Below are 24,060 nucleotides of genomic sequence, written 5' to 3' on the forward strand. Positions count from 1 at the left end.
AATAAATAAATAAACTGATGTTTTTGCATAAATCAGATGAGCAGTTCCACCATGTGGCGGACTGTTCTAAGGTGTTAACAATTAGGTCCGGACACCAATTAAGAGCCGGTGCAGAGCACCGGAAAGCCCTGGCTCAAATTAAGCACTGCGCACTGTGCACTGCCTACATGGGCATTAAAACTAACCTCAATGTTATGCAGACTGCGTGTGGGACAAGAAGAAACCCTCTCGCACATACTGTGTATTTTTCCAGCTTTACTACTGAACACAGAAAGAGAAAGCTCTTATGCAATAACTTCAGCACACACCACACCAAATCAGGACATGTCATCATGATCTTTTTTAAGCTGAGCCTACAGTCAGCGCGCAAGCGCTGCTATGGTAAAGATCTGCTGTAGTTCAGTACGTCGAGGGAAGACCCGCCCACTCCCCCACCCATATTTTTCATTGGCTTGTGTCCTTTGTAAATGCTGCCTTCGGATTCGTTTATAGGCTTGTTAGTCCCTCCTTATTACAGCCATGTCAGCATTTGTACCCTCCCATGGCTACTGGCCCCTTTACTTCAAACGTTACACAGTACGTGTTATTTAGACTGTGAGCACTATTTTCTTTAATGAGGTTCTTCTACTGCCTTCTCTACTCCCCCCTCCCTCCTGTGTTCCGTGCCTTCTCACCCCCTCCCACCCCTCACAATCCTGTTGTACGTGCCTTCTCGCCCCCTTCTCCCCCCTACCCCGCCCGCACTCCCGTTGTTCGTGACTTCTCCCCACTCCTCTACCCACACTTCTGTTAACCGTCCCTTCACCCCCCTTGTTGTCCGTGCCTTCCCCCCCGCCCTCCCTTCCGTTGTCCGTGATGACTACAGTTTGCATTGCAATAGGTCTCGTGTGAATGTGAGTCCTATTGCATTGCAAATGCTTGTTGTTTACTAGGCCACCTCTGAGAAACTGCTCAAACCTGGATCCAAAACATCCTGACACACACAGCGCATATACGTCCCGGCAATACAAGTGTGCACTTTATGACTGAACCAAGATCTACAGCGAGGCTTCTTGAAGCATGGCCTGCTGCACTTTTCAGGCACTTGGCACTTTTAACTGTGTGGCATCTCACCATTATCGGTTAACCCCTGCAAAAGCGTAATAGCAGTGGTGTCTACTACCTGAACGAAAAATCAGTCTGCAGAGCTGGCACTAAGCATCCCGATTTCACTGGAGTGAGCTCTGCATTGTGCGGTGGCTTCTCTACATTCTAGCCCAACCTTTTTACAGAACTGAATCAATGTCTGCTTGCTTGGCACATTCATTAGATTCTCCTCAGTTCACCTTGACTTAGAGGCCACCAAAACAAGCTCTCTGCCACAGTTTTTCTGTTGTGACCTTGTCTATGTGGAATTCTCTTTCCCTGTATCTTTGTTCTATTTGTAACATTATGGCTTTCCGGAATGCCCTCAAAAATCTGTGTTTTTCCCAATGATGGTTTAGCTTTCCGTGTTGTGTTGAGGCGCACATGTGGTCTCATGAAAACCTATGGGGCACGAGCAAGCCACTGAAGCCCATTTGCATTACAGCCAGTAGGGGGTTGGCAATGCTTGTGTCTAAATTGTGATTCAAGGTACCCCAGCCCTAAGGACAATTCAAAATCATTCAGTCAGCCTCTCCCCAAAATAGTCAATCAGGTCGGAGCTAGTCAATTGTTTAGGCGTTTAGGACCAGTAATCAGCACCACGCTATCTTCCATGAACACATCATGAAGAAAAGAGGGTACGTTGATTAATTAAAGGTATATATAGCCAGAATTAATGACCAAAGACACCGCATCAACTGAGGTGAAGGCCTCTTCGCATTCCAAGACTTCTGCGCTGCGCCTTTCTGTCTTGACTTCTATGAAAATTGATGTGCTCTTCACTGCCCCACCCAGCCATAGATTTGTCCTCTTCACCCTAGCAGCTTGAGTTGTGCCCTTTTGGCTGCAGGCGCTCAGCCTGGTTCCTAAACCATTTGAAACCTGTCTGGCTCTTACGGTCCTGGAGACACCATGTTTTAAAGTCACGGCTGGAACCGAAGGCTAAACTACAACTTCTAGTGGGAACTAGTTGACATTTTGGGGCCAGTGGATGCCCCGTCACCAGAAAAATCTGATCACAAATGAGAAATTTAGAGATCGGGACTAATAACGGTTGGTGCCATAGCGGGATGCCAATTAATGCTGGGACACTATGTGTTCTGTCTCCCATTCAAAAGCATGAACAATTCTCATTAGCATTAACTGGTCTCTCCCAGAACTTTCCAGCCCAGATATCTATGGCTCCACATCAGCCGGACAATGTCACTGTTGAACAGCCATGGACCCTAAACATACATGTTTTTGCATTATGTGGGACCCATGGTTTGCTTGTAAGTCAGTAAGTACGTAAAACTTTTATAAAGCGCGCAATTGCCGAGGCGTTTTAGCACTAGCATTCTCTAAGTGATTACTAGTTATTATGAATAGAAAAAAGCCATATTTTGAGCATTTTTCTGAAGGATGCTCTGTTAGATTGAGATCTGAGGGCAAGGAGCCTGGTGTTCCAAATTCTACATGCTAAAAAGGAGTAGCTTCTCGCCGCCACTGCATCTAACTTTCTTTATTCTAGAAACTACCTCCAATTTGTCGGTACTTGACCTGAGTTTGGAAGAGGGTACATGCCAAGAAATGAATTTCTTAAAGTATGACAGGCCTTTGCCATACAATGGGTTATGGGCACTCGCTCTGTGATTTAAGTGGTGGAAATTTTGTCAAAAGGGATTTTGGAATGTTTTTGCTGGATACTCAGCTTTCTAGGACAAATGTTAAGCAATTTCAAACTCAAAATATTTTTTATCTGACTGACTGCGCTGCTTTATAAACACTTCAGTTAAATCTCTAGCTTTAGAGTCACAGACTTACACTGGTGTTAAATGAGTTTGACTATTCCTCCATACGTTAACAATGGCCATTAGCCTCATCTTAATTGTTTTTGTAGGAACTAAAGCTTAAACGCTATAAACATGTTAAACATTTTTGGAGTCAGGCATCAGACTCAGAAGGTGATCTCACTTTCTACAGTTCTGTGAACATGATATTTCTCCCACCCTACTTTATTTACCAAATTAGAGAATAATATATTTCTTTGCTATTATAAGTGTGACTGAAACATTTGTTCTGAGTTATTACCTGTGCTGTGCTTTTTCTGTGCTTCAAACCACCACTATCTATAAAAACCTACTATCCCAGAAACACCCTTGACTGCTCAACTTCGCTGCTCCCAGTATGCCCGTCCTTGGTAAGGCTGGAGTCGGCAAACTTGGATTCGCCTACCTCTCTAGTCTCTTGGTGAAGCATGACCAGTGACATAATTTTTATAGCGATATTAGGGGTTTCAGAGGCTTCTCTGTGAGAACCTCAGGTCTGCATCCCTCACAAGACACCACTGCGACTTCACGGGGACACCAATGTGCCCCTTTTCCATACAGAAAAATGTATTACAAACCAGAGAAGTGGAAGTTCATCGCAGTTCGGCTTTATTTGACCCTGCATGGCAAACACGAAGCAGCTCTAATTGTTGGTTTTCTGCTCCTCGTCTTAGGACCCATTTCCAAACCCCATGGCTTTTGTTCCTGCTGAGAGACCTGGGAAACGCCATGGTCGTTCATTCCAGACTTCTGGCTATGCAGTTGGGCAGGTGGTCAGCTACTGTCCTTCCCGTCTGGCAACCCTGTTGTCCGTGGCTATTGCCAGAAGCGCTGATTCAGCAATGTGACAATCAGCAAGATGAGGACTCATCTCCACTGGACAACTATCAACAAGTGTCTGTACAAAGCTGCATACATCCCAGCCTTTCTCCAATGCAATGTCAGTTCCAATCTGTAGGTAATTATTTTATAGCACAATGCTGTTTAAAAAGCGGGATCGTGCTCTCGCCTCCCAGGCCCACTGGAGTTATGATCAACCAACAAATGCGGTGATAGCTCTGTAGTTTGGAGATGCATTGTCTGTGTCCTATCAACTTACATTTTTCATTTAACTTTATCAGTTAATTACCACAAATTATATTCATACTGTTTAGTAGCTTAAATTACCATCCTTTAATTTAAAAAAACAAATTGTTTTCAAATAAAACCGTCAGCTTGACTTTAGTTTCACTTTCATTCCTTATTAAATATTCACAAGGAACGCTTTCAATAAATGATGCGTGTCCAATGAATTTCGCAACATGACATTTATTCATAGGTGAAAATGTCACTAATCTCATTTAAAATACCCTACAAACATGAATAATTCGCCATATAGATGCCAAGGCTCACAGCTGGCCTTCCTGCCTGAGCGCCGAGTCCAAAATGATAGCACCAAACAGGTGACTAGGCACATATTGGGAACAGAGAGGAGGGGTTTACAAATGAACCTCATAACCAAAGTCATAAGGGATGCTCTCTTAACAGTGGACAACATCTATACGTAGGTTAGGGGCATCACTGCGGCATAATGCTTACATTGGAATAGAAGGAAAGTATATCTGATAGGTGGCGTACGGAAACACCAGGATACATTCCCTAGCAGATATAGAAAAGTAAGATTGCGTATCACTTATGGGAAATTCTGAGAATCCAGTAGAGGAGTTTCTTTGTCAATTTCACCTCAAATGGACAGCGGTTTCATTGACTGAATCGGCAAAAGGAGGGCATCGTCAACGGCATTTGCTGTAAAAACGCCATAAATTGCTCAAGATGACTGCATTTACAAGATAGCTACCATGCTTTTGCTTGCACACTTGACAGGCAGCCAAATAGGATACATTGTTAAGCTTTTTAAAAACCATTATAAAATTGCCGCCATGCATGCACATTTTAAGTGGCAATTTTGGAATACTTCATGAAGCCTAAGAAAAAACATTAGATGGATATTGTGCGTGCACATGCATGTCGTCCATCTGGAATGGCTTTTCTTTGTTCCAGGTTGCCAGACAATGCTATTGGCTTTATGGCTCAGAAAGCACTAGCAAAGTAAAACAAGTGTTGGTATTTAGCAGTGGACACTCGCAGGCAGTCGTGGGCCCACACTCTGGACAATGGCACAGCAACAGATAGGGTGGCAGGCGGAACAAGCATTGACATAGCCAATAGCTCTCGCTTTTGGAACCTTATAAGTATTTAGTTATGCAGCACAATATCCTTGGTGCAACAACATCAACTGTTGCATGGCTAAAAATGTATAAGGTCCTAAAGGCGAGACCTATTGGCTATGCCAATGCTTGTTTAAAGTTTGGCAAATGGGATACTGTGTCACAAACTAGTAGATATCCTGCCCATCTTAATATAAGTGTCATAGGCTAAATTGGATTTATACTACAAGGGAGGAATACCCACCAAATATTTGATGGAGTAGCCTGCCTGTCAATTTCAAACTAAGGTCCTAAGTGACAAACTCATAAAGCTTTTCTCAGGCATAAGGAGTGCATTTTTAGAGTTTTGAAGACTTCCCATATTGATAAACTGTTGATAGCTGCTGTCCAAATTCTTAAGTTGGAGTCTCTCTGGCCCTGGCAAATCAGTAAGCATCATATGCATTACTTTTTATAACGTAAGTAATGTTTTCCCTCTTTGGTTCGCTTTGCTTATTTAGTTGGAAGTCTGTTCTCAGGTGTTGTAATACATTCAGAGGGCTTGCGCAAACACTTATTCATAATTCTATAGGTAGTTTGATTTTTTAGTGAGTTGCATCAGCACTCGCGCCATGGCGACACCGCTACTCACTTCATTGGGTCTCAAGTTCCCAATTTCTATCCTCCTTAATGTTTCTCCTCTCTGCACAGTTCCCATGGATGGTTCCTAAAGCACTGCAGAAACATATGTGGTAATGCAGGTCAGAGATGGAAATCCCAGCAGAGCTCACTTCCACTTTGTCCTAACAGAGGTTGATAAAACAAGTCTCATTTAGTAGACTAATTGTATCATCAGTCAAGTAAGAGCAGACATTCAAGTCAGTTTGTGGAATCCCGTGTAATAATGATTAATAGCATTACTGTTATCATTATTGGTATTAATATTATTGTTATTAAACATACATTTCTTTCTAAGCCTTCTTAGACACTCACAGATTTTCTTGTTCCCCTTCTGAGCTATACTGTGGTAAAAATCAATACACAAGACACTCTGTGGGTATTTGGTCAGAATGAAAAACCTTTGGCAAAGCCAATAGGTCACGCCAGCTAATACTATTGTCTTTGTTAATGCTTTCTAGCCATGTTGTACAGCAGTGCATCTGCTGTGCAGCATGGCTAAAAGTAATTTTAAAACGTGCTATGATGTAACCAGTACTAGCCACATCATACCATTTTTTATTGCTCCCCCGAGGCAACACAGAGAGGGAGGCAGCACTAAAGGCAGGAGGCAAGGTCGCGGGCATATGGGCAGTGGAGGGTGTGCCGGAGTAGCTCCGGGCAAGCGATGGGCAATAAAGGGAGCACACTCACAACAAAGGGTGAGATTGTGGGGCTGGTGGTAGACGGACAATGGAAGGTGGCAGGGAAGGGCAGTGGGCAAGCATAGGAACAACAGAGAATGGGAGGGAGAGTCTGGGCGCAAGTAGATGGACAATGAAGGTTGGGAGAGAGTAGCTAGAACAAGCAGATGGACAAAGGCGAGTCAGCAGGCAAGAGGAATACGGGTGGAGAAGTACAAAAGGGAGATAGCTGAAAAACACAGTCTTGTAGAGTTTTTAACAACATTATAAAATTAGCACCTGAGAAAATATGCAGTGGAAGGATACAAGTAATACATCAATGCTCCAGGGGAGGGACAAAGTCAAAGAGGATGAGGAAGGGAGCCTATGGAAGCTGACCAATAATAAAAAAACAAATGAGAGTAACAATGAACCAGCCACTGGTAAGCAACGGGAGGCCTCTAAGACCCCCGCACCTCTCCCTCCTGTAAGATAACAAAACGTCTTGCAAGAGACAGAGCATGCACTGTCTCAGGTGAGACCTATAAAGGGCTGTTCTTGCATCATTAGTGGAAGCCTGCCCTCTGCCTGGAACCACACTCCTAAGATGCTGAATCTCTCCTAACCCACATCTACATCATCAACAATGTCCAACAGTAAAGGCTCTGAAATGTCTATGCTTGATGAAGCTCGTTTAGGGTGTAAGACTTATTGGGAAATCATTCACTATATGGCCCCTTTAAAGAAATAGAGTAATGATAAAGAAAAGCGAATACATCCCAAGAAAAAGCCAGAGAGCATCGGGAAAATGTTAATTTCGATTTGTTTGCTGTTAAAGCGACAAAATATGTATTTCCCATGCACTTACCATAATAACTAACTTAAATTTGAAGTTTCTGGTGCTATGTTTAGCGACTTCTCATTGGAGTGCGCATCCATACAAATAAAATTAAACAGATAGTATAACCGTAAATATATAAACCTGTTTAGAGAAACCTTTTCTTGAAAGCAGAACAGCCAGTGTCCTGGCGAGGGCTCCCTCTCACACACAACAGGCAATGTGTGTGGAAGAAACATAGCAGAGCCAGCGCACAAAGGGAGGTGCACGAGACCGTGTCTCCGTTGCCAGGCAGAGCCAAGGTAGACATTACTGCTTATCTAAGGCTTGGGAGCTCCAAACGGGTAGGAGGGTCAGCAGACTCTGAGCTCAGATGTTAGACTCGTCGGTAAGAAAGTGTGAAAGCTCCCTGATTACATAAATAAAGAACAGCTGGAGTTTTTTGAGAAGAGCCAGTCAGCTGGCAGCCTTATCTTGCATAACACCCATTGGATGGGTAGAGTATACACCTGGGACAAGATAAAACAAGTTTGCATTGGCGAGGGTCATTTTTACTAGGACCTTTGAACTGACAAACTAATGCAACAAGAGAAGCCCGGGAGTTGTGTGCGAAAGTGAAAGTGATCGCTTAATGAGGCCAGCAGAGTGACAGATCTGTGGTGGGGGAGGGGGAGGGAATTGAAGCGCAGAGAGAGGCATGCAAAGCGCGCGCCCACGCACATGCACTCAAGCTCTAGGCCGGCCATGGCAGCATCTGGTAGCACTTTTTTTTACCCTTTTACTAAAAGTCGAGCAAGCAGCGCATGCGCTGCTCTAGGCTTGACCTAAAAAGGGAGGTATTCCTACAGGGTACTGTTTAAAGTCAAGCCCTATCATAAATGGCAGTGCACAAAATAATGACAAAGCCATATAACCTTTCAAGAAATGCAGTGAGTTTAAGGACGGGCCACTCAACCAATGGTAACTCTTAAAAATGCCAACACACAGTTGCTAAAGGGAGCTGGCCAAAAGTTCTTCCTCTCGGAACTGTATCTGTGTGTTGCACGTATATAATAGTGTACTGGTTTCATGAGGTCATCCATGGACGACTGCATTTGCCTATAATTTAGATGTTAAAAGGCTATTTGACTACACAGTCCCACAAAATAGAGCTTTAGAAAACTAAAACAATGGCTTCTTTTTGTAAAGGCATGGGCATCAGAGGGCAGGAGACGTGCCTCTTGTGAGGACTATTATATGCAAAGAAAGATGAAGAGGTAATAACACCTCAAAAACCAGGAGAAACAAAACATGTCTACAAAGTATGAGGTCTAGTGCTGTGCAAACGATGACAAACATCAAGCTGCCATTGTCTACGCAGTCGTAAAAATCACCAATAATATAACATGTCTTTTACCTACCCATGTACTGTCAATAATCCAGTTCTGTTATATACCCCACACACCTTCCGCAGTAAGGTTCAAAGTACCATATATGTAAACATACGATTCAAGCAGGAGACTAGCTTTTTGAAGCCAGAAATGCCTTTATTTTGGCTACCTGTCGCCTGAAATTGCCTCAGCTATTACAGAAGTCAATGGGAAAAATAAGTTCTTCTGATTATTTTTAAAAAAATCTGTACTTTCCTCTTCTAAAATGTTGGCATGTATGCCCCACACGGGATAATTAAACTGAACTTTAAGAAGCCAAGTCAAGCACCTCATTAAGAAAGCCTCCCCCTTAAAGTCATTCCCTGGAAATGTGTCCATGATCTGGAATTATTTATTTGGGTTCTTGATATGCCCCTTGAAGAGCATCGCTGCCAAGGTTTTAGATTGCTATGTGCAACATTTTCATAATTTCAGTGTAATTATGAGTGACATTCAACAACTATGAGTGACACTTTCTTGCGAGCAAAATCAAGCGATAAAAGGCAAGGGAAACAAAATAATATCAGAACTTACACCAACTCTGAGGTTCCGTGACAATTGTAAGTGGTGCTTTCGACTCGCACGAATATGGTCGAGTCTGGTATCTATGAACCGCAAATGACGAGTTTAGTAAGTGTGCGCAGTTTCGCTGTGCTAACTTAAACCGTTCGTTTGTTACGTGGGTTTTTCATCTGTACCCACGGGTTCCATCTTAGATACGGCATCCATTTTGTCTCTTGCCCTCAAGTAGCCAGCGAACGGACGCTGTCCGCTTCGCGACCCTGGGACTCCCAAGATATTTGCGGAAGACACATGTTCTTTGTAAATGTCTTTATGACGAGGGGGATGCTACTGTAAGGCAAATGGCGCCGCTCGAGGCTCATCTTGCCGCACGGACTTATTGTCTCAGCCGTGCATCTCATTAGGCACGTCTCTTTGATGCCTGTATCTCGTGTTTCCCGTTACCTCCCTTTTTACACCCTTTCCAATCTCCCCACTGTCTCCGTCTTCCTCTGCACCTGTCTTCATTCCTATTTCGATCTACTTTACTGCCGATTGGAATTTGCTAAATGGTGGGAAGATGGTTTTTACAGTTGGGAACCGCCAAATGTTTCCGCACTCATGTTCCGGACCTCATGTGTTTCAAAGTGACCAAAGCGACCCCTCTGGGGGCTAATTGTGGGAACTGGGTTATAAACTTTTGTGTTCAATGTTACCCTATGGGTAAAAACTGTATAAAAGGAGCGATCCACAGAACCAATTTGAAGCAGTCTCCTCAAGTTGCACGCTGTGTACTTGTCGTGATCTCTGTGTTCCCTGCAGCAAATAAACCTTGAATCTTTGACGTCAGAGGAAGTGTCCCGTGTCTCTGTGACTTGTACGCCGGAACAGGTTACCCACGAAGGTTTCAGGTGTTGTGCCCTGGCACCGCTGGGTCCAAAAGAACCCAGTCCTTCAGTTGGCGCCCAACGTGGGGCTGCATCAGTGGTACCGGTCCAAGCCCGACGATCGTGAGGAACTTCGTGTGAAATCTCCGAGGGAAGGTGCACCCCGCTTCATCGATCCTGTTGTCGAAATAAGTGGCCCGAAGACTTTTCCCGCGAAGATTCCCGCCTCCGGACGGCTGCGACGGACTGCTGCCCTGACTGTAGACCTGTTTTGGCGCCTGGCGTAGACCTTGGTATAGCGAGACGATTGACGGGCCTTCCTGGTGACGCCATCGATCTTTGAGTTAAGTATTTGTGGGTCGCTCCCATGGTTCTTGGTTGTTGACACTCTAGCGAGTGTTTTTGTTGTTCACGCTGTGTGAGTGTTTTTGTCGGTGACACTTTGCCAGCGTACTTTGTTGTTGTATTATTTGACGACTGCAGCCGCCAAAAACCGAGGGTTTTGTTCTTTGCTGGGACCTGGTAAATCCCGTAACCCTTGAAGTTTGTGAAACTTGGCTAGTGTGCAAGATGCCTGGTCGTAGTACTTTGTTTAGTTGTTTCAGACCTTGTGGTGCGGATTCCCTGCTGGAGGACTCGTGTCCGATACCTCCGGTTGGAACTCCTACTTATGATCTATATAGCAAACATGGGCTAGGCCCGATTACCTTTAATGATTATTGGATTAAATATACAAAGAAAGACGGCGACCTTCGTTGGCCACCTCACGGTAGCTTCGAAGCGTCGATCTTAGATAATCTAGAAATAAAGTTGTTCGAACGTAAATCAAGGCCGGCCATGTTTGATGCCTTTCGGTTGTGGCGCAAAGAAGCCCGACAGAAAGAAATCAGACAAAATAAACGTAGTCAGCGAGATAATGTTGCTACCATAGTGAAGAAAGCTGAGCAGTTCCAGCGTGATAAGGAGGATAAGGATAAGGAAGTGTTTGAGAGACTACAGCGTATGTCCATAGATAAATGTTATCCTGCTTTACCTACGGAGTCGGATAAGAAGGAAGAGGCAGTTGAGGATCCTTTAATGTCCTACCTAATGAAGTCGCCACCTCCGTACGTTCAGGGTACCGCAGCTCCTGTGGTCCCTGCCGTACCTGTTCTTCCACCTATTGTTCCTCCGCCTGTTCCTCAACCTGCACCCGTTCTTCCGACTGTTCCTGCTCCTTTGTCTGTTTCTATTCCTACTGCTCCTCCGCTTCCACATACTCCTGCTCCCGCTACTGCTCCTGTTTTGTTAACCCCTGTTGCTGCTACTGTTTCTACTCCTTCTCTTGTTAGTCCTGTGTCTTATCTTTCTCCCTCTACTCGTAGTCGTAATTCTCCTATTGCAGCTAGTTTCTTTCAGTCGCTCGGACCTGTTCATGGGTCTGCTAGCTCTGATGGTCCTCAGAGACGTAGCCAGCTTCCTGGAAACAGAGAACGTGTTGCACTATATAATATGGCGATGGGTTGGATGGTAAACCCCCTTAGAAATCCACCCCGTGTTGTTCTCGAAACGTTTAATCAATTCAACATACCGACCCAAAGGTATGTGTTTGATGAGATGTGCAAGTTCCTACATGATCAGATAGCGGCCGATGCGCCTGACGAGGTGCTGACCGCCCTGTCTGACCTTCGGCTTCAGTTCGCAACTGGGCTGATAGTGGATACTAATGTCCGACGTGCTATTGAGCGGTTGCTATCTCTTCGTCCCGCTCCTATTCCTCATGCACTGTTTGTTGAGGATATTGAAAAACAAGACGAGTCTGGCCAATATCCTATGCGTGAAGTTCCGCCGGTTTGGATACCAGCTGATGCTAATGCTAATCCTCCGGTATTGGCGCACTTTGAGCGAGTGTGGATACACCTCCCATGGAAACGATCGGAAGTGCTTCAGGTGAAACAATCTTTGCCCGATCCTCGTAAAAATCCTACAGGGTATTATAAAGAATTATCGCAGCTCGTAGATGCTACGGTGATGAATCTTGCCGATATCGACATGTTGTTTGGCAACGTCGTACCGCAGCCGGTATGGGCTAAGATTCGTCACCAAGATCACGCAAATGAATTAGGTGGTGATTGGGCTGCCATTACAGCGGCAGATGCTGGACAAGTGGCTGCTACTAAACCCGATCAATTGATTACTGCTCTCCCTCAAAGAATAATAACGCTTATGAAAACGCTTATGCCGGCTATGAGAGTAAATTGGGACAAACTGTCCGCTTGCAAACAAAAGAAAGATGAGAGTGTTTCCGACTTCTTTACGAGGTTTGAGGAAGCATTCATTGACCATAGTGGTCAGGATATGGGTACCGAGGGTGGACAAAGGTTGTTTGTGGATAAATTTGTGTCGAATTTGTTGCCCGATTTGAGCAATAAATTGAAGAATTCAGAGAGTGCATGGGCCGTTTCTACCTCGGCTCAGATATTGGCTACGGCACAATATTACGAAAATAGGGAGAAAGAAGAGAATGACCGTGCTGACAAAAAGACAAAAGAGCTGAAAACTAAAGTGTTGCTGCAACAAGCGTATCCGCCGCGTTCCAATCAGAATGCGCCTCAACAGAATAGGTCGCAGTCGCAATCGAATCGATCACAGTCGCGTAATGATTCCTCCTTCCAAAGGTCCTCGTTAGGGTACAATCAATGTGCCTATTGTAGACAAGAGGGACACATCAAATTCAATTGTCCTGCTCTAAATGAACGTAATAGTGGTAATTCGTCTAAAGGAGGCCGTGGTGGTTCACAGCAGGCATCACGTGGTAGAGGTCGTGGTGCTCAAAATGATCGCTCAGACAACTCATCTAATTTTAATAATTGTTTCGATCAACGTGGATCGTCGCAAGGGCGATCGGCGCAGTACACTGTAGACGATTATTACGTCGATCAGGGAACTGACGACAGTAATTACTAGGACAGCCATAGACAAGGAGAGGGAGTGGTATCAGTTCCGGTTGATCAGAGAGGGCCTTACGTCGCAGTTGCTACATCGGGCGTCGTTGAGCCTTTTCTGTTGGACACTGGTGCAGCGAAAAGTTCTATCATGCATTCGAAACTCCCTGGCGCACCTTTGTCTGGCTTAACAAATGTTTCCGTTGGATTCTCTGGCGCCCCCGTTAGCAATCCAGTTTCTCGCCCTTTGCCCCTTCAAATTGGGCCACGTGAGCTCCAAGCTCCGTTGATTTTAACCACGGGTTGTGGTGAAAATCTATTGGGTCTGGATTTGCTTAAACGTTTGTATGCAACATTGTATTGTTCTCCTGCGGGTGTAAAGCTTACGTTAGGAGAGAGGGTTGTCTCTCCTATGTATTTGTCTCTCGATAGGCTTCCACCGGAATTGAGTTCTCTTCCTGCGTCTTTGTGGGCGACGGGTCCAAATGATGTGGGCCTACTTGATATCTCTCCCTATGTTGTTCAGTTGAAATCGAATGTGCGATTGCCACGTATTCCCCAATATCGTATCTCCCTTGATGGTGAACGAGCACTGTTAGCGATCATTTATGACTTGATCGAGAAAGATGTTATTGAAGAGACGCGGGGAAACGTGTGCAATAGCCCTGTACTGCCCATTCTTAAACGTACAGATCCTACCAAACCGCCTGTTTATCGTTTTGTTATCGATTTACGGGAGGTAAATAAAATTGTGGTTCCTCAATTTCCTGTTGTGCCCGACATCACGGCGCTACTGACTCTGATTCCAGCTACTGCATCATGGTTTTCGGTGATTGATTTGAAAAATGTGTTTTTCAGCATCCCGATTGCCGAAGAGAGCAGGGACCTTTTCGGTTTCTCTCTCGGTGGGCGTAGCTTCCGGTTCAAACGCGCTCCTCAGGGCTACTGTGAAAGTCCATCTATTTACAGCCAAGCCTTGAAGGGTCAACTGGATGCGTTTCGGTTGCCGGTTGGTGCGGCCTTAATCCAATACGTCGATGACTTATTGGTGGCTGCTGATACTCAGGACATTTGCAAAATTGCTACGGTGTCGTTGCTGCAACATCTCTGTGAGTTAAATCACAAGGTGTCACCTTCTAAACTCCAATATTGTTGTCAAGAAGTAACCTATCTAGGTCACTTATTGTCAAAGGAGGGAAGGAGATTGACCCCAGAACGAATTGCAGCGATTGCGCGAATGGCTGTGCCACAAACCCAAAGAGATGTGCGTGCCTTTCTAGGTATCACGTCGTACTGCAGGCAGTGGATTCCTAATTTTTCATTGCTAGCGAAACCATTGGTGGCTCTTACGTGCAAGGATGTTCCAACTCCTTTACCATGGACGGAAGAATGTCAGAAAAGTTTTTCTGAATTACGTGATTCATTGTGTTCGGCTCCTGTGTTAGGTACCCCTGACTACAGTAAGCCGTTTACACTATATGTTCACGAGAGGGAAGGTTGTGCTTTGAGTGTCTTAACGCAACCTTTCGGTGGTAAGCAACGTCCATGTGCATATTTTTCCTCGACCTTGGACCCAGTAGCTAGAGCATTGCCGAGTTGTTTGAGAGCAACTGCGGCAGCTGCGGTCTCCATCCGACAATCAGCAGGATTGGTCATGGATAATATGCTTACGGTGATGGTTCCGCATGCAGTCGATACTTTGTTGAATCGTACGAAAACTCAGCACTTGACGAGTGCGAGGTTGTCTGGGTACGAATTGACGCTCTTGGCAAGCCATATTCAGATAAAACGTTGTAATGTCCTAAATCCGGCAACTTTGTTACCAATTAGCTCAGAGTCAGATGAAGTAGCAGAACATGACTGTTACTTGCGGACAGAAGAGGAAACGAAAGGTCGAGTGGACCTTAAAAACACCCCATTGGACGATCCGGATGGCACTCTGTATGTGGATGGGTCATGTTTCAAGTTACCGAATGGCGATGTGACTACTGCTTATGCTGTTGTAACATTGAACACTGTTGTTGAAACTGCAAGATTGAATCAGAATTCTGCCCAAGCTGCGGAGCTGATTGCTCTTACTAGAGCATGCGTGTTAGCGAAAGGGAAATGTGTGAATGTGTACACTGATAGTCAATATGCGTTCGGTGTAGCGCATAGCTTTGGACGATTGTGGCGAGAGCGTGGTTTCTTGACGTCGCACGGTACGAAGATACAGCATGGCCAGCTTGTGAACGATCTTTTGGATGCATTGACTTTGCCTACGCAAGTTGCGATTGTTAAATGTAGTGCACATCGTAAAGTGACGGATGATGTTGGTCGTGGTAATGCGTTTGCAGATGAGATTGCTAAGGAGACTGCCCGGAACCTTAGCACTCGAATGTATGTGACGAGTTCGGTCAGGTGGTCTACAGAATCAAGTATGTGTGAAGATACTGTTGAGAGCGTGAAAGCAATTCAGAATGAGGCCACCGACACTGAAAAGACGAAGTGGAAAGAAAGTACGGGAAAGTTGGATGCAAATGGTTGTTGGATTGATTTGTCGGATCAGAAAAGATGGATGTTGCCTGACGCGTATGTACTGGCCGTTGTGACAATGGCACATGGGTTGGCACATATTAGCGCGAAAGGTATTTGTAAGTTGTTGTTGCCTGTGTGGAAGAATGATGGAATTACGAAATGTGCTGAACGTCTGGTGAAGAATTGTATGGTGTGCATAATGTACAATCCTGGCAAAGGAACCCCAACTCCCCCTGGCAGTTTTGCTCCTCCTTCGTATCCCTTTGAGGTGATTCAATTGGACTTCATCCATATGGAGCGATGCAATAACCTGAAATACGTTTTAGTTGTGGTTTGCGCATTCTCCCGATGGATCGAGGCCTATCCCCTCAAAGACAATACTGCTTTGTCTACTGCGAAAATACTACTGAAGGAATATTTTCCTCGGTATGGAATGCCTAGAGTCGTGTGGTCAGATAACGGAAGCGAGTTTGTTGGAAGTGTGATGAAAAGTGTGTGTAAGGGCCTTGGAATAAATCAAAAGTTCCACAGCGCCAATCATCCCCAGTCAGCTGGATTGGTTGAAGGGTACAATGGCACCCTTAAACTAAAGTTAGCAAAGATTCAGGCTACGACTGGTCTTTCGTGGCCTGACGCTTTACCCTTAGCATTACTGTCAACAAGGGCGACTGTACACTCCCGAATAGGGCTTAGTCCCTATGAAATAGTGTTCGGCCGTCCTGCGAATGTGTGGGGGGTTCCTAGGCCAGGAATATTTTCTGATCTTGAGTATCCAATGCTGATTGACTATTTACATGACTTGACTGCTAAACTGAGGTTAATTCACCAACAGGTTTACGACGCATTGCCGACGCAGACGGAGGGTCCAGGCCACCAGCTCCAGCCCGGAGACTGGGTGGTTACACGCAACTTTTCACGAAAGAACAATCTGGACCCCCGGTTTACCGGACCTTACCAGGTGCTCCTGGCCACGAGGACTGCCGTTCGTCTTGAGGGGCGGAAAAATTGGGTACATGCTACCCATTGTAAGCGAGTCCCTATTCCTTTGCCGGCAGACCCGTGGGTAAGGAAAGGCATTGCATCAACAGAAACAGAAACATTGCCAGCGTTTGTGCCTTTCAGCGACGCACAGCTTGTTGGAGAGTCCTCAGCGCAGCAGACAGCCACTGTTGAACATTTGTCAGCAAAAGACTCGAGACCAGATCAATCAACTGATCAGCAGGACGCTGTCTCTTCAACAGATCCTTTGTTCAACGAACAGACACGTCCCGGGAAACATCGATATTCTTTGCGATCTCACACTAAGGACAAATAAAATTTTTGCTTTGTTGAAACTGCCAACTGCATCATCCCCGTTTTCCCGAGATAAATTTTGAACGTTCACATCACTGTAATTTTTGTACATATATTGAGCTTCCTCCTTGTACCCTTTTTTTTTCATTTTACAGCAGAGAGACTTTTGTGCTTGAATATACGTATTGTGTATTGAAGGCCGTAGGGCCGCGCGCGTACTTCCTTCTGGATAGTAGGTCTTGACGCTAGGTTAAAGGCCGTCGGTTCCTAGGAACTCCTAGGGATTGACTATTGCTGCACAGAACGGAGTGCGTCAAGAAACGTTGCGGACGGTCGTAGGGAATGGCATTCTCGAAGCTGAATGATTTGGAGGGAGCTAAGGCGCACAGACTCAAGCTGCAGCAACTTAGTCGTACTAAATGCTTCATATTTCAATTGTTTATGTTGTTTTTGACTGCTTCTGCATTATTGGCGGGTGGGGTGTATTACACTATGTCCTACTTCTTACCAGCTACACCTACTCCTATTCCTTACCCTAATCTTACCACTACTGCTTCTCCCCATTCTTTTCACATGTTACCGGAACACGAGCAGGCTAGACGTGTAGAATTCCGCAATAATTCCTTTATTCAGCTCCTTCATCAGCATCAGTTAGTGGTTAACACTACTAATTGTTGGGTGTGTGGGTTGATGCCACATACTACGGATAAGGGAATTCCATATCTGGTGTTACCGTATAGTTCCCAAGGGTCAGCTCGAGCATTTCAAACAATGTTTCGAAGCGCACTGGGTTTCCACCCCATTCGAGAACCACATTCCCCCTACTCTGGCCCCACCTCGTATCAGAAGCCTTTATCGATAGCAATAGAGGATATGGAGAGTGAGATCCATGACTATTCGCTTATCCCTGAGGAAGAGGTACGAGCCTATAAGGTCCTAAGTAGAGGTGAATATAGTGTGTTCACTAGTGAAAAGCAGCTTAAAAGCTCGCCTCCAATATGGGTCGTACCCCACACTGGTAATTTTTGTATCATGGGTCGTGGCCGAAGATCGCAAGCCCGACTTGGAGCAAGTGGTTGTATCGAAAATTACATTTTGCCGATGTTCTCATCCCCTGTGTTTCTGGCTGCCAAGGGTACCTACTTTATCTGTTATGATCGTGCATACACATGGTTGCCCGCAGACTTCATGGGCACATGTTTTATTGCAAATCTGTTGCCTCCGACGTTCACTGTAGATGCCGATTATCATAAGACTAGAGTTGTGCGAGGCGTAATTAGCGGAGAGGACACTGCCGGTCAAGAGGCAGGAGACTTTTTCAAGGGTTTCCTCCCGTTTTGGGGACCTATGGTTAATAGTAGGAACCTGAGACAGTTGACTCGAGTGGTAGAATCGACAGCTAATATTACTGCCAGTGCCCTTGGTAATATCACCACAGAACTTCAGGCGGAGAGGCTTATGACGTTACAAAACCGAATGGTTTTAGATGTCATCCTAGCAGATCGCGGTGGGGTATGTAAGGTGATCCATTCGAGCTGCTGCATTTTCATTCCAGATAATGCTCCTACTGTCTATCAAGCCATCTCGAGGTTGCATAAGATCTCCGAATCCATACATGTGGATGTAGGGGATTGGACGCTACTTGGATGGTTTTGGGGCCTGATGTCGACTTGGGGTTGGAAAATTCTGATGATCATCGGAGTTGTGGTAGTGTTCCTGTTCACGTGTTGCCTTTGTGTGCAGTGTGGTCCTGCCTTATGTGGCCTCTGTGCTACAACGTGTATGAGACAACCATCTGTTACCAAGGGGACTCGATTGGACAGAGCTATGCTACAGCAACATCTCGAGGGTCTGATGAATATCGAATATGATTCCGACTAGTGCTTGCCTACATGAGGGCAAAAGGAGCGTCTGAGGTTCCGTGACAATTGTAAGTGGTGCTTTCGACTCGCACGAATATGGTCGAGTCTGGTATCTATGAACCGCAAATGACGAGTTTAGTAAGTGTGCGCAGTTTCGCTGTGCTAACTTAAACCGTTCGTTTGTTACGTGGGTTTTTCATCTGTACCCACGGGTTCCATCTTAGATACGGCATCCATTTTGTCTCTTGCCCTCAAGTAGCCAGCGAACGGACGCTGTCCGCTTCGCGACCCTGGGACTCCCAAGATATTTGCGGAAGACACATGTTCTTTGTAAATGTCTTTATGACGAGGGGGATGCTACTGTAAGGCAAATGGCGCCGCTCGAGGCTCATCTTGCCGCACGGACTTATTGTCTCAGCCGTGCATCTCATTAGGCACGTCTCTTTGATGCCTGTATCTCGTGTTTCCCGTTACCTCCCTTTTTACACCCTTTCCAATCTCCCCACTGTCTCCGTCTTCCTCTGCACCTGTCTTCATTCCTATTTCGATCTACTTTACTGCCGATTGGAATTTGCTAAATGGTGGGAAGATGGTTTTTACAGTTGGGAACCGCCAAATGTTTCCGCACTCATGTTCCGGACCTCATGTGTTTCAAAGTGACCAAAGCGACCCCTCTGGGGGCTAATTGTGGGAACTGGGTTATAAACTTTTGTGTTCAATGTTACCCTATGGGTAAAAACTGTATAAAAGGAGCGATCCACAGAACCAATTTGAAGCAGTCTCCTCAAGTTGCACGCTGTGTACTTGTCGTGATCTCTGTGTTCCCTGCAGCAAATAAACCTTGAATCTTTGACGTCAGAGGAAGTGTCCCGTGTCTCTGTGACTTGTACGCCGGAACAGGTTACCCACGAAGGTTTCAGGTGTTGTGCCCTGGCACCGCTGGGTCCAAAAGAACCCAGTCCTTCAACACCCTCCTCTAAAATTAAATTAAATGAGTGACAAAGCTGTGCAGACAGACTAGTGACTGTTGAGTTTGGTGTGCCCTTGATCTCTGCCTGACTCAGAGCACTGCAGGCATCAGGTCTCGGCCCTGAATGCAGAAGGCCTCAAACAATCCAGCAGTTAATGCACTGCCTTTTTGGCAGCAAGCCTTACTGTCTGTGAATGATAGACTGAAGATTTGTTCTGTGTGTGGCAGCGGGCACCACAGAGTCTGCAGCTGTGTGGTGCTGTGTGTATGCAGGAGGCTTGCGTCTGAGGTCACAGTGTAGCGGTGCACGATGCTGTATTGGTACAGGAGGCTTGCATCGTGTGTAAAGTGTAGCTGTGCACCGTGCTGTGTGGGTGCAGTAGGCTTGCGTCTGTGTGCACAATGAAGCTGTGTACAATGCTTTGTGCATGCAGAGGCTTGCGACTGTGTGCACAGTGTAGCTATGCTGTATGGGTGCAGGAGGCGTGCATCTGTGTGCATAGTGTAGCTGTGTGCTATGCTATATGGGTGCAGGAGGCTTGTGTCTGTGTGCACAGTGTAGCTGTGTGCTATGCTGTATGGGTGCAGGAGGCTTGCGTCGGTGTGCATGGTATAGCTGTCTGCATTCAGTGCTCCCAGGCCTCAAACTCTTAGTGCAGCCGGCCTCAGAGTTGGCATTAACCCCATGGCTCAGACTCTGCGTTCACAAGACGCCTGCCTGACTGTTAGCTCCAGTTTTAGGCTTTCACTGCTCAGCAGGCCTCTGGATATCTAGTGCAGCAGGAGGCCTCGTGGTCTTTAAGTTTAGCATTCTTCTGATGTTGTCTAGAAGTTACATATTTATCTTTGCCACTTTCTATAGAGCGCACTGTCACAAGACCCTATGGGTATCAGTGTGCTCTATATAATCCCAAAGCAATACCATATGCATATGGCCATGTCTGAACTAGGGTGGTGGAGTGAGCTAAAGAATGATCATGGATTACACCCAGATCAGTTGACTGGGGGTGAGTGTTTGATTTGCTCAAACGCTCTGTCCATCATCCCCTTTGGTATCGTTTTGTTCGCCCTAAGTTGGCAGGGTATGCCCAGAGGTGGGTCCCTTGCTCACTTTGCCACTGGATTCAAGCTAGCCTGGCTGATGACGGCTGAATAGCCAGAAACCGGTCCCAGGATGCTTGTTTCCGGTCCCTGTGAAGATATGGCTTGGCAGTTTGGGCTGAACTGTTCCCATAGGGCACAGGGTCAGAATGATTTGCATATGGCAATGTCGGAACTGGGCTGGTGGAGTGAGATAAAGAATAATGATGGATTAAACCCAGATCAGTTGACTGGGGGTGAGTGTTTGATTTGCTCAAACATTCCATCCATCATCCCCTTTGGTATTGCTATATAATCCCAGGCACACACTTACTTTCAATTAATATGCACCTGTATTTCACAGTACTTTTCAAACTGCGCAAACTGCACCTCGATGCCAATGTAATCCCGTTCCTGCTTCAGTATTTCCTGAATATAAATGTCTTTAATTATTCACGGAATGCATTTTGTTCCAACTTAATTCAGGAAAGCATGCCTCTTAAGACCATATCTTCAGCAGTGAGGGGAAGAAGTCTGCAGTGTTTGCCGATCATGCTTGCTTTCCATCTTTCTACTAATACCTTTTTTTTTATGGATGCAGCTCAGTAGGGGCACTGCAGCTTCTGTGTTTACGACACGCACAGCCGGCCCATGTTAGCACTTTTCGTGTAAATGAAGCGTAAACCAACTCTTATCACATTGAAATAATTTGGCACACCACGTTACCTCATTGACGAGAAGTCTAGCGTCACTCCTCATGACACATTTAATTTTCGTTGTCACTGGAATAGATATGGCATGAATCGGGCGCATGCATGCACCCAACTTATTAAGGTGATTAAGTGAATGGCTCGCCTTTCGGTTAGAACAGTTTCCCTCTGCAAGTTTTGCCATGGCGAACGGGGGGAGGGGGAGGGAGGTCATTGATTTTGATTTCAGCAGATAGCTGAGGCAGGACGTGGAGGCCAGTGGCGCGGGGGGGTATGAAGTCATTGATGATTTCATTTCAGCAGAAGGCTGAGCGAGGCAGTGTGCAAAGGCAGTTGCAGGGAGGCAGCGCTACTCTCAGGCACCATGCTGATGCTGCAGACAACTGTATGACTGACAGTTCGCAGTGCACTGACAAGTGACTCATTATGCGGACGGACACGGGCAGGACACAGTGAGCCAGCCGGCTCGCAGCACGCCTCGGTGTCCCCTCTTCCTCGATCTCAACTCACTTCCTTCCAGGTCGTGAGGTGAGGTCACACCCCCGCCCCCGGCGCCACCACAGCCACTAATCAAGCAACCATTGACGGCAGGCGGCCCTGCCCGGATGTCTTGGTATTGGATACAGCACTGCCGAGGTCAGGGAATTTCATCAACTGGCGGCAGGCTATTAAGATACATTTGTAGCAGCTATGTTTACAAGATTATGTTACTGACTGAGCCTGTGCTGGTGGCAGCGCCCGGGCCGGCAAGTCTGCAGGGAGCAGCTGAGCTGGGGCAGGTCACAGGTGCGCGCACTCTAGCAGCCTGGCAGGGCCAATTACTTCAGCGCTGGTAGAACAGTCAGTGGCATTAAAATGAGTGACAACGCATTTCAGTGCGGTGATGCGGAACACCGCACTGAAATGCATTTAGAGTCACGCCTGATGCGTGAAACTTGGAAGGCCTGGAAGACCCTGTGCAATAGTTGGCAGACCACTTTACAGAGCATTGCATAGAACAGCGACCAAGGAAAGAATACGACACAACAACAGGAGTTTTAATTCTTCAGAAAGATATTAGTAGCTCTACAGTGGAGGGTTGAAAGACTTAATTCAACAGGCGAGGACAGACTGTAAAAGGCCTTCTAGGAAGTGCTGTTTAAGGTCCGTTTTAAAAGCAGGGATGAGCTTGTTTTGTCAGATACAGGTGCAATTCCAATTGCACGTGCATAGAATGTGTAACCATTTATAGTATAGCAAATCATGGGATCTACTAAACAAGAACGGGTCACATCAAAAGTATACCAAAACAAACATCTGGGACAGGAGTGTGTGATCAGGTCGGAGTGAGCCTTCTTTTGGCCGACCAGGAAAGGAGCAGCCATTTAGACTTCCGTGCAGCGTACCCCCTCCCCATTGGCTGGCATCTGACAGTGCCTACACAATGACACCGAGCGATCCGATTGGAAATGCTTACTTTGTGTCCCATATTGCCCTATCATCCCATTGGCCAGGTTCCAGAACACGCATCGACTGCGAGATGTCGAAACACTGCCTGAGTCTCCCCATTGGTTGTTTTATGACCGTGCTTACGCAATGAAAATAAGCTCTCCGATTGGAGACCTGATAGGCTCAGACAACTCTCTGGATCAGTTTCTTCACAGTCACGTGACGTTGCCTACCCAATAAATAACCCTCTTTGCTGTCAAAAAAAGGCGAAAGACTTGCGGTTAACGGACTCTACTCACCGACGCACTGCTCACGGATGAGGCTGCCGTTCGGGTGGTGGCGGCGGGGCTATCAGCTGCTGCCAGGGCCGGTCACCTTGGGATAAGGAATGGACGCTTGTAACGCGTCCCAACAGTCACCGGCTAGTGCGCCAATGGTCGCCCCGCACTGACATGGCTCCCCGCGTGCTGGCCACCGTAGTCTGGTATGGACTCGCATCTGCCCCGCAGAGCGTCGGCGCTCAAGATGGCCGCTAAGGAGGAAAATGACTGTTCTTAGTCCCCCTGGGGTACATTAAAAATAGACCACCCCTCTAGGGACTAGTAGGTCAAAAAGCGTGTTTGCCAGTCGATGATGAACCATCCAACCAATGATGAGTCGGCGTCAGAGTTACCTATTTTATTACACGTCCGGAGGCTTTGGATTATTGCTTCTCTTTCTTTGATGGAACATTTTAGCAGCCAATGAAAAACGTTCAAACACGTTATAAACTACATTTCCCATGATGCTATGTTGTGTAACCACCAATCACTGTCTCTGAGTCCATATAAGGAGGATTCATTTACATATTGCAAGCCTCAACCTTTGCTGCTGGCTGCCAGAGTTAAGTGCCCTTCCTTGTTGTGTTTACGTGCAAATGGTTGTTGATTCTATTTACTGATTGTTTCCCTGTTAATATATCGTTATATATATATTGTTGTATTGTAGTGACCGCTGGCTGCGCCGTACAGGTCGCGAGCCAGCGACCGCTTTCCTCATTTGCATTTCCCTGTTGGGTGCTTCAGTTATCTGTTGTGTGCGTGCTTACAGACTTGTGCCTGCAGCCTTTGCCTCCTTTCGAGTATCGCCACAGAACCCTCCCTCAAAGGGCCCACAAGCATTTTTAGGTCTTGCATACGGAGC

At 46.1% G+C, this 24,060-nt stretch overlaps 1 protein-coding gene across 2 annotated transcripts in view; it reads right to left on the minus strand.

Annotated features, from left to right (window-relative positions):
- LOC147672018 (mitochondrial coenzyme A diphosphatase NUDT8-like) overlaps positions 1–23,307 on the minus strand; it is a 140,774-nt gene extending 117,467 nt beyond the window's left edge. The window contains exon 1 of one of the 2 annotated variants that reach the window (XM_086948050.1): positions 23,178–23,307. Coding sequence is in view for 1 of the 2 variants with exons in the window: in XM_086948049.1 (XP_086804175.1) it covers positions 22,907–22,918 (12 nt within the window). In the remaining variant the exon portion in view is untranslated. Of the gene's footprint in view, positions 1–22,906; positions 23,007–23,177 lie in introns of those variants that run through there. The other variant, XM_086948049.1, reaches the window with a different exon arrangement.
- Between the last annotated feature and the right edge of the window lie 753 nt (positions 23,308–24,060).

Source organism: Lissotriton vulgaris, unplaced genomic scaffold (genome assembly GCF_964263255.1).
Source record: "Lissotriton vulgaris unplaced genomic scaffold, aLisVul1.2 SCAFFOLD_3639, whole genome shotgun sequence".
In the NCBI taxonomy this organism is placed as follows: domain Eukaryota; kingdom Metazoa; phylum Chordata; class Amphibia; order Caudata; family Salamandridae; genus Lissotriton; species Lissotriton vulgaris.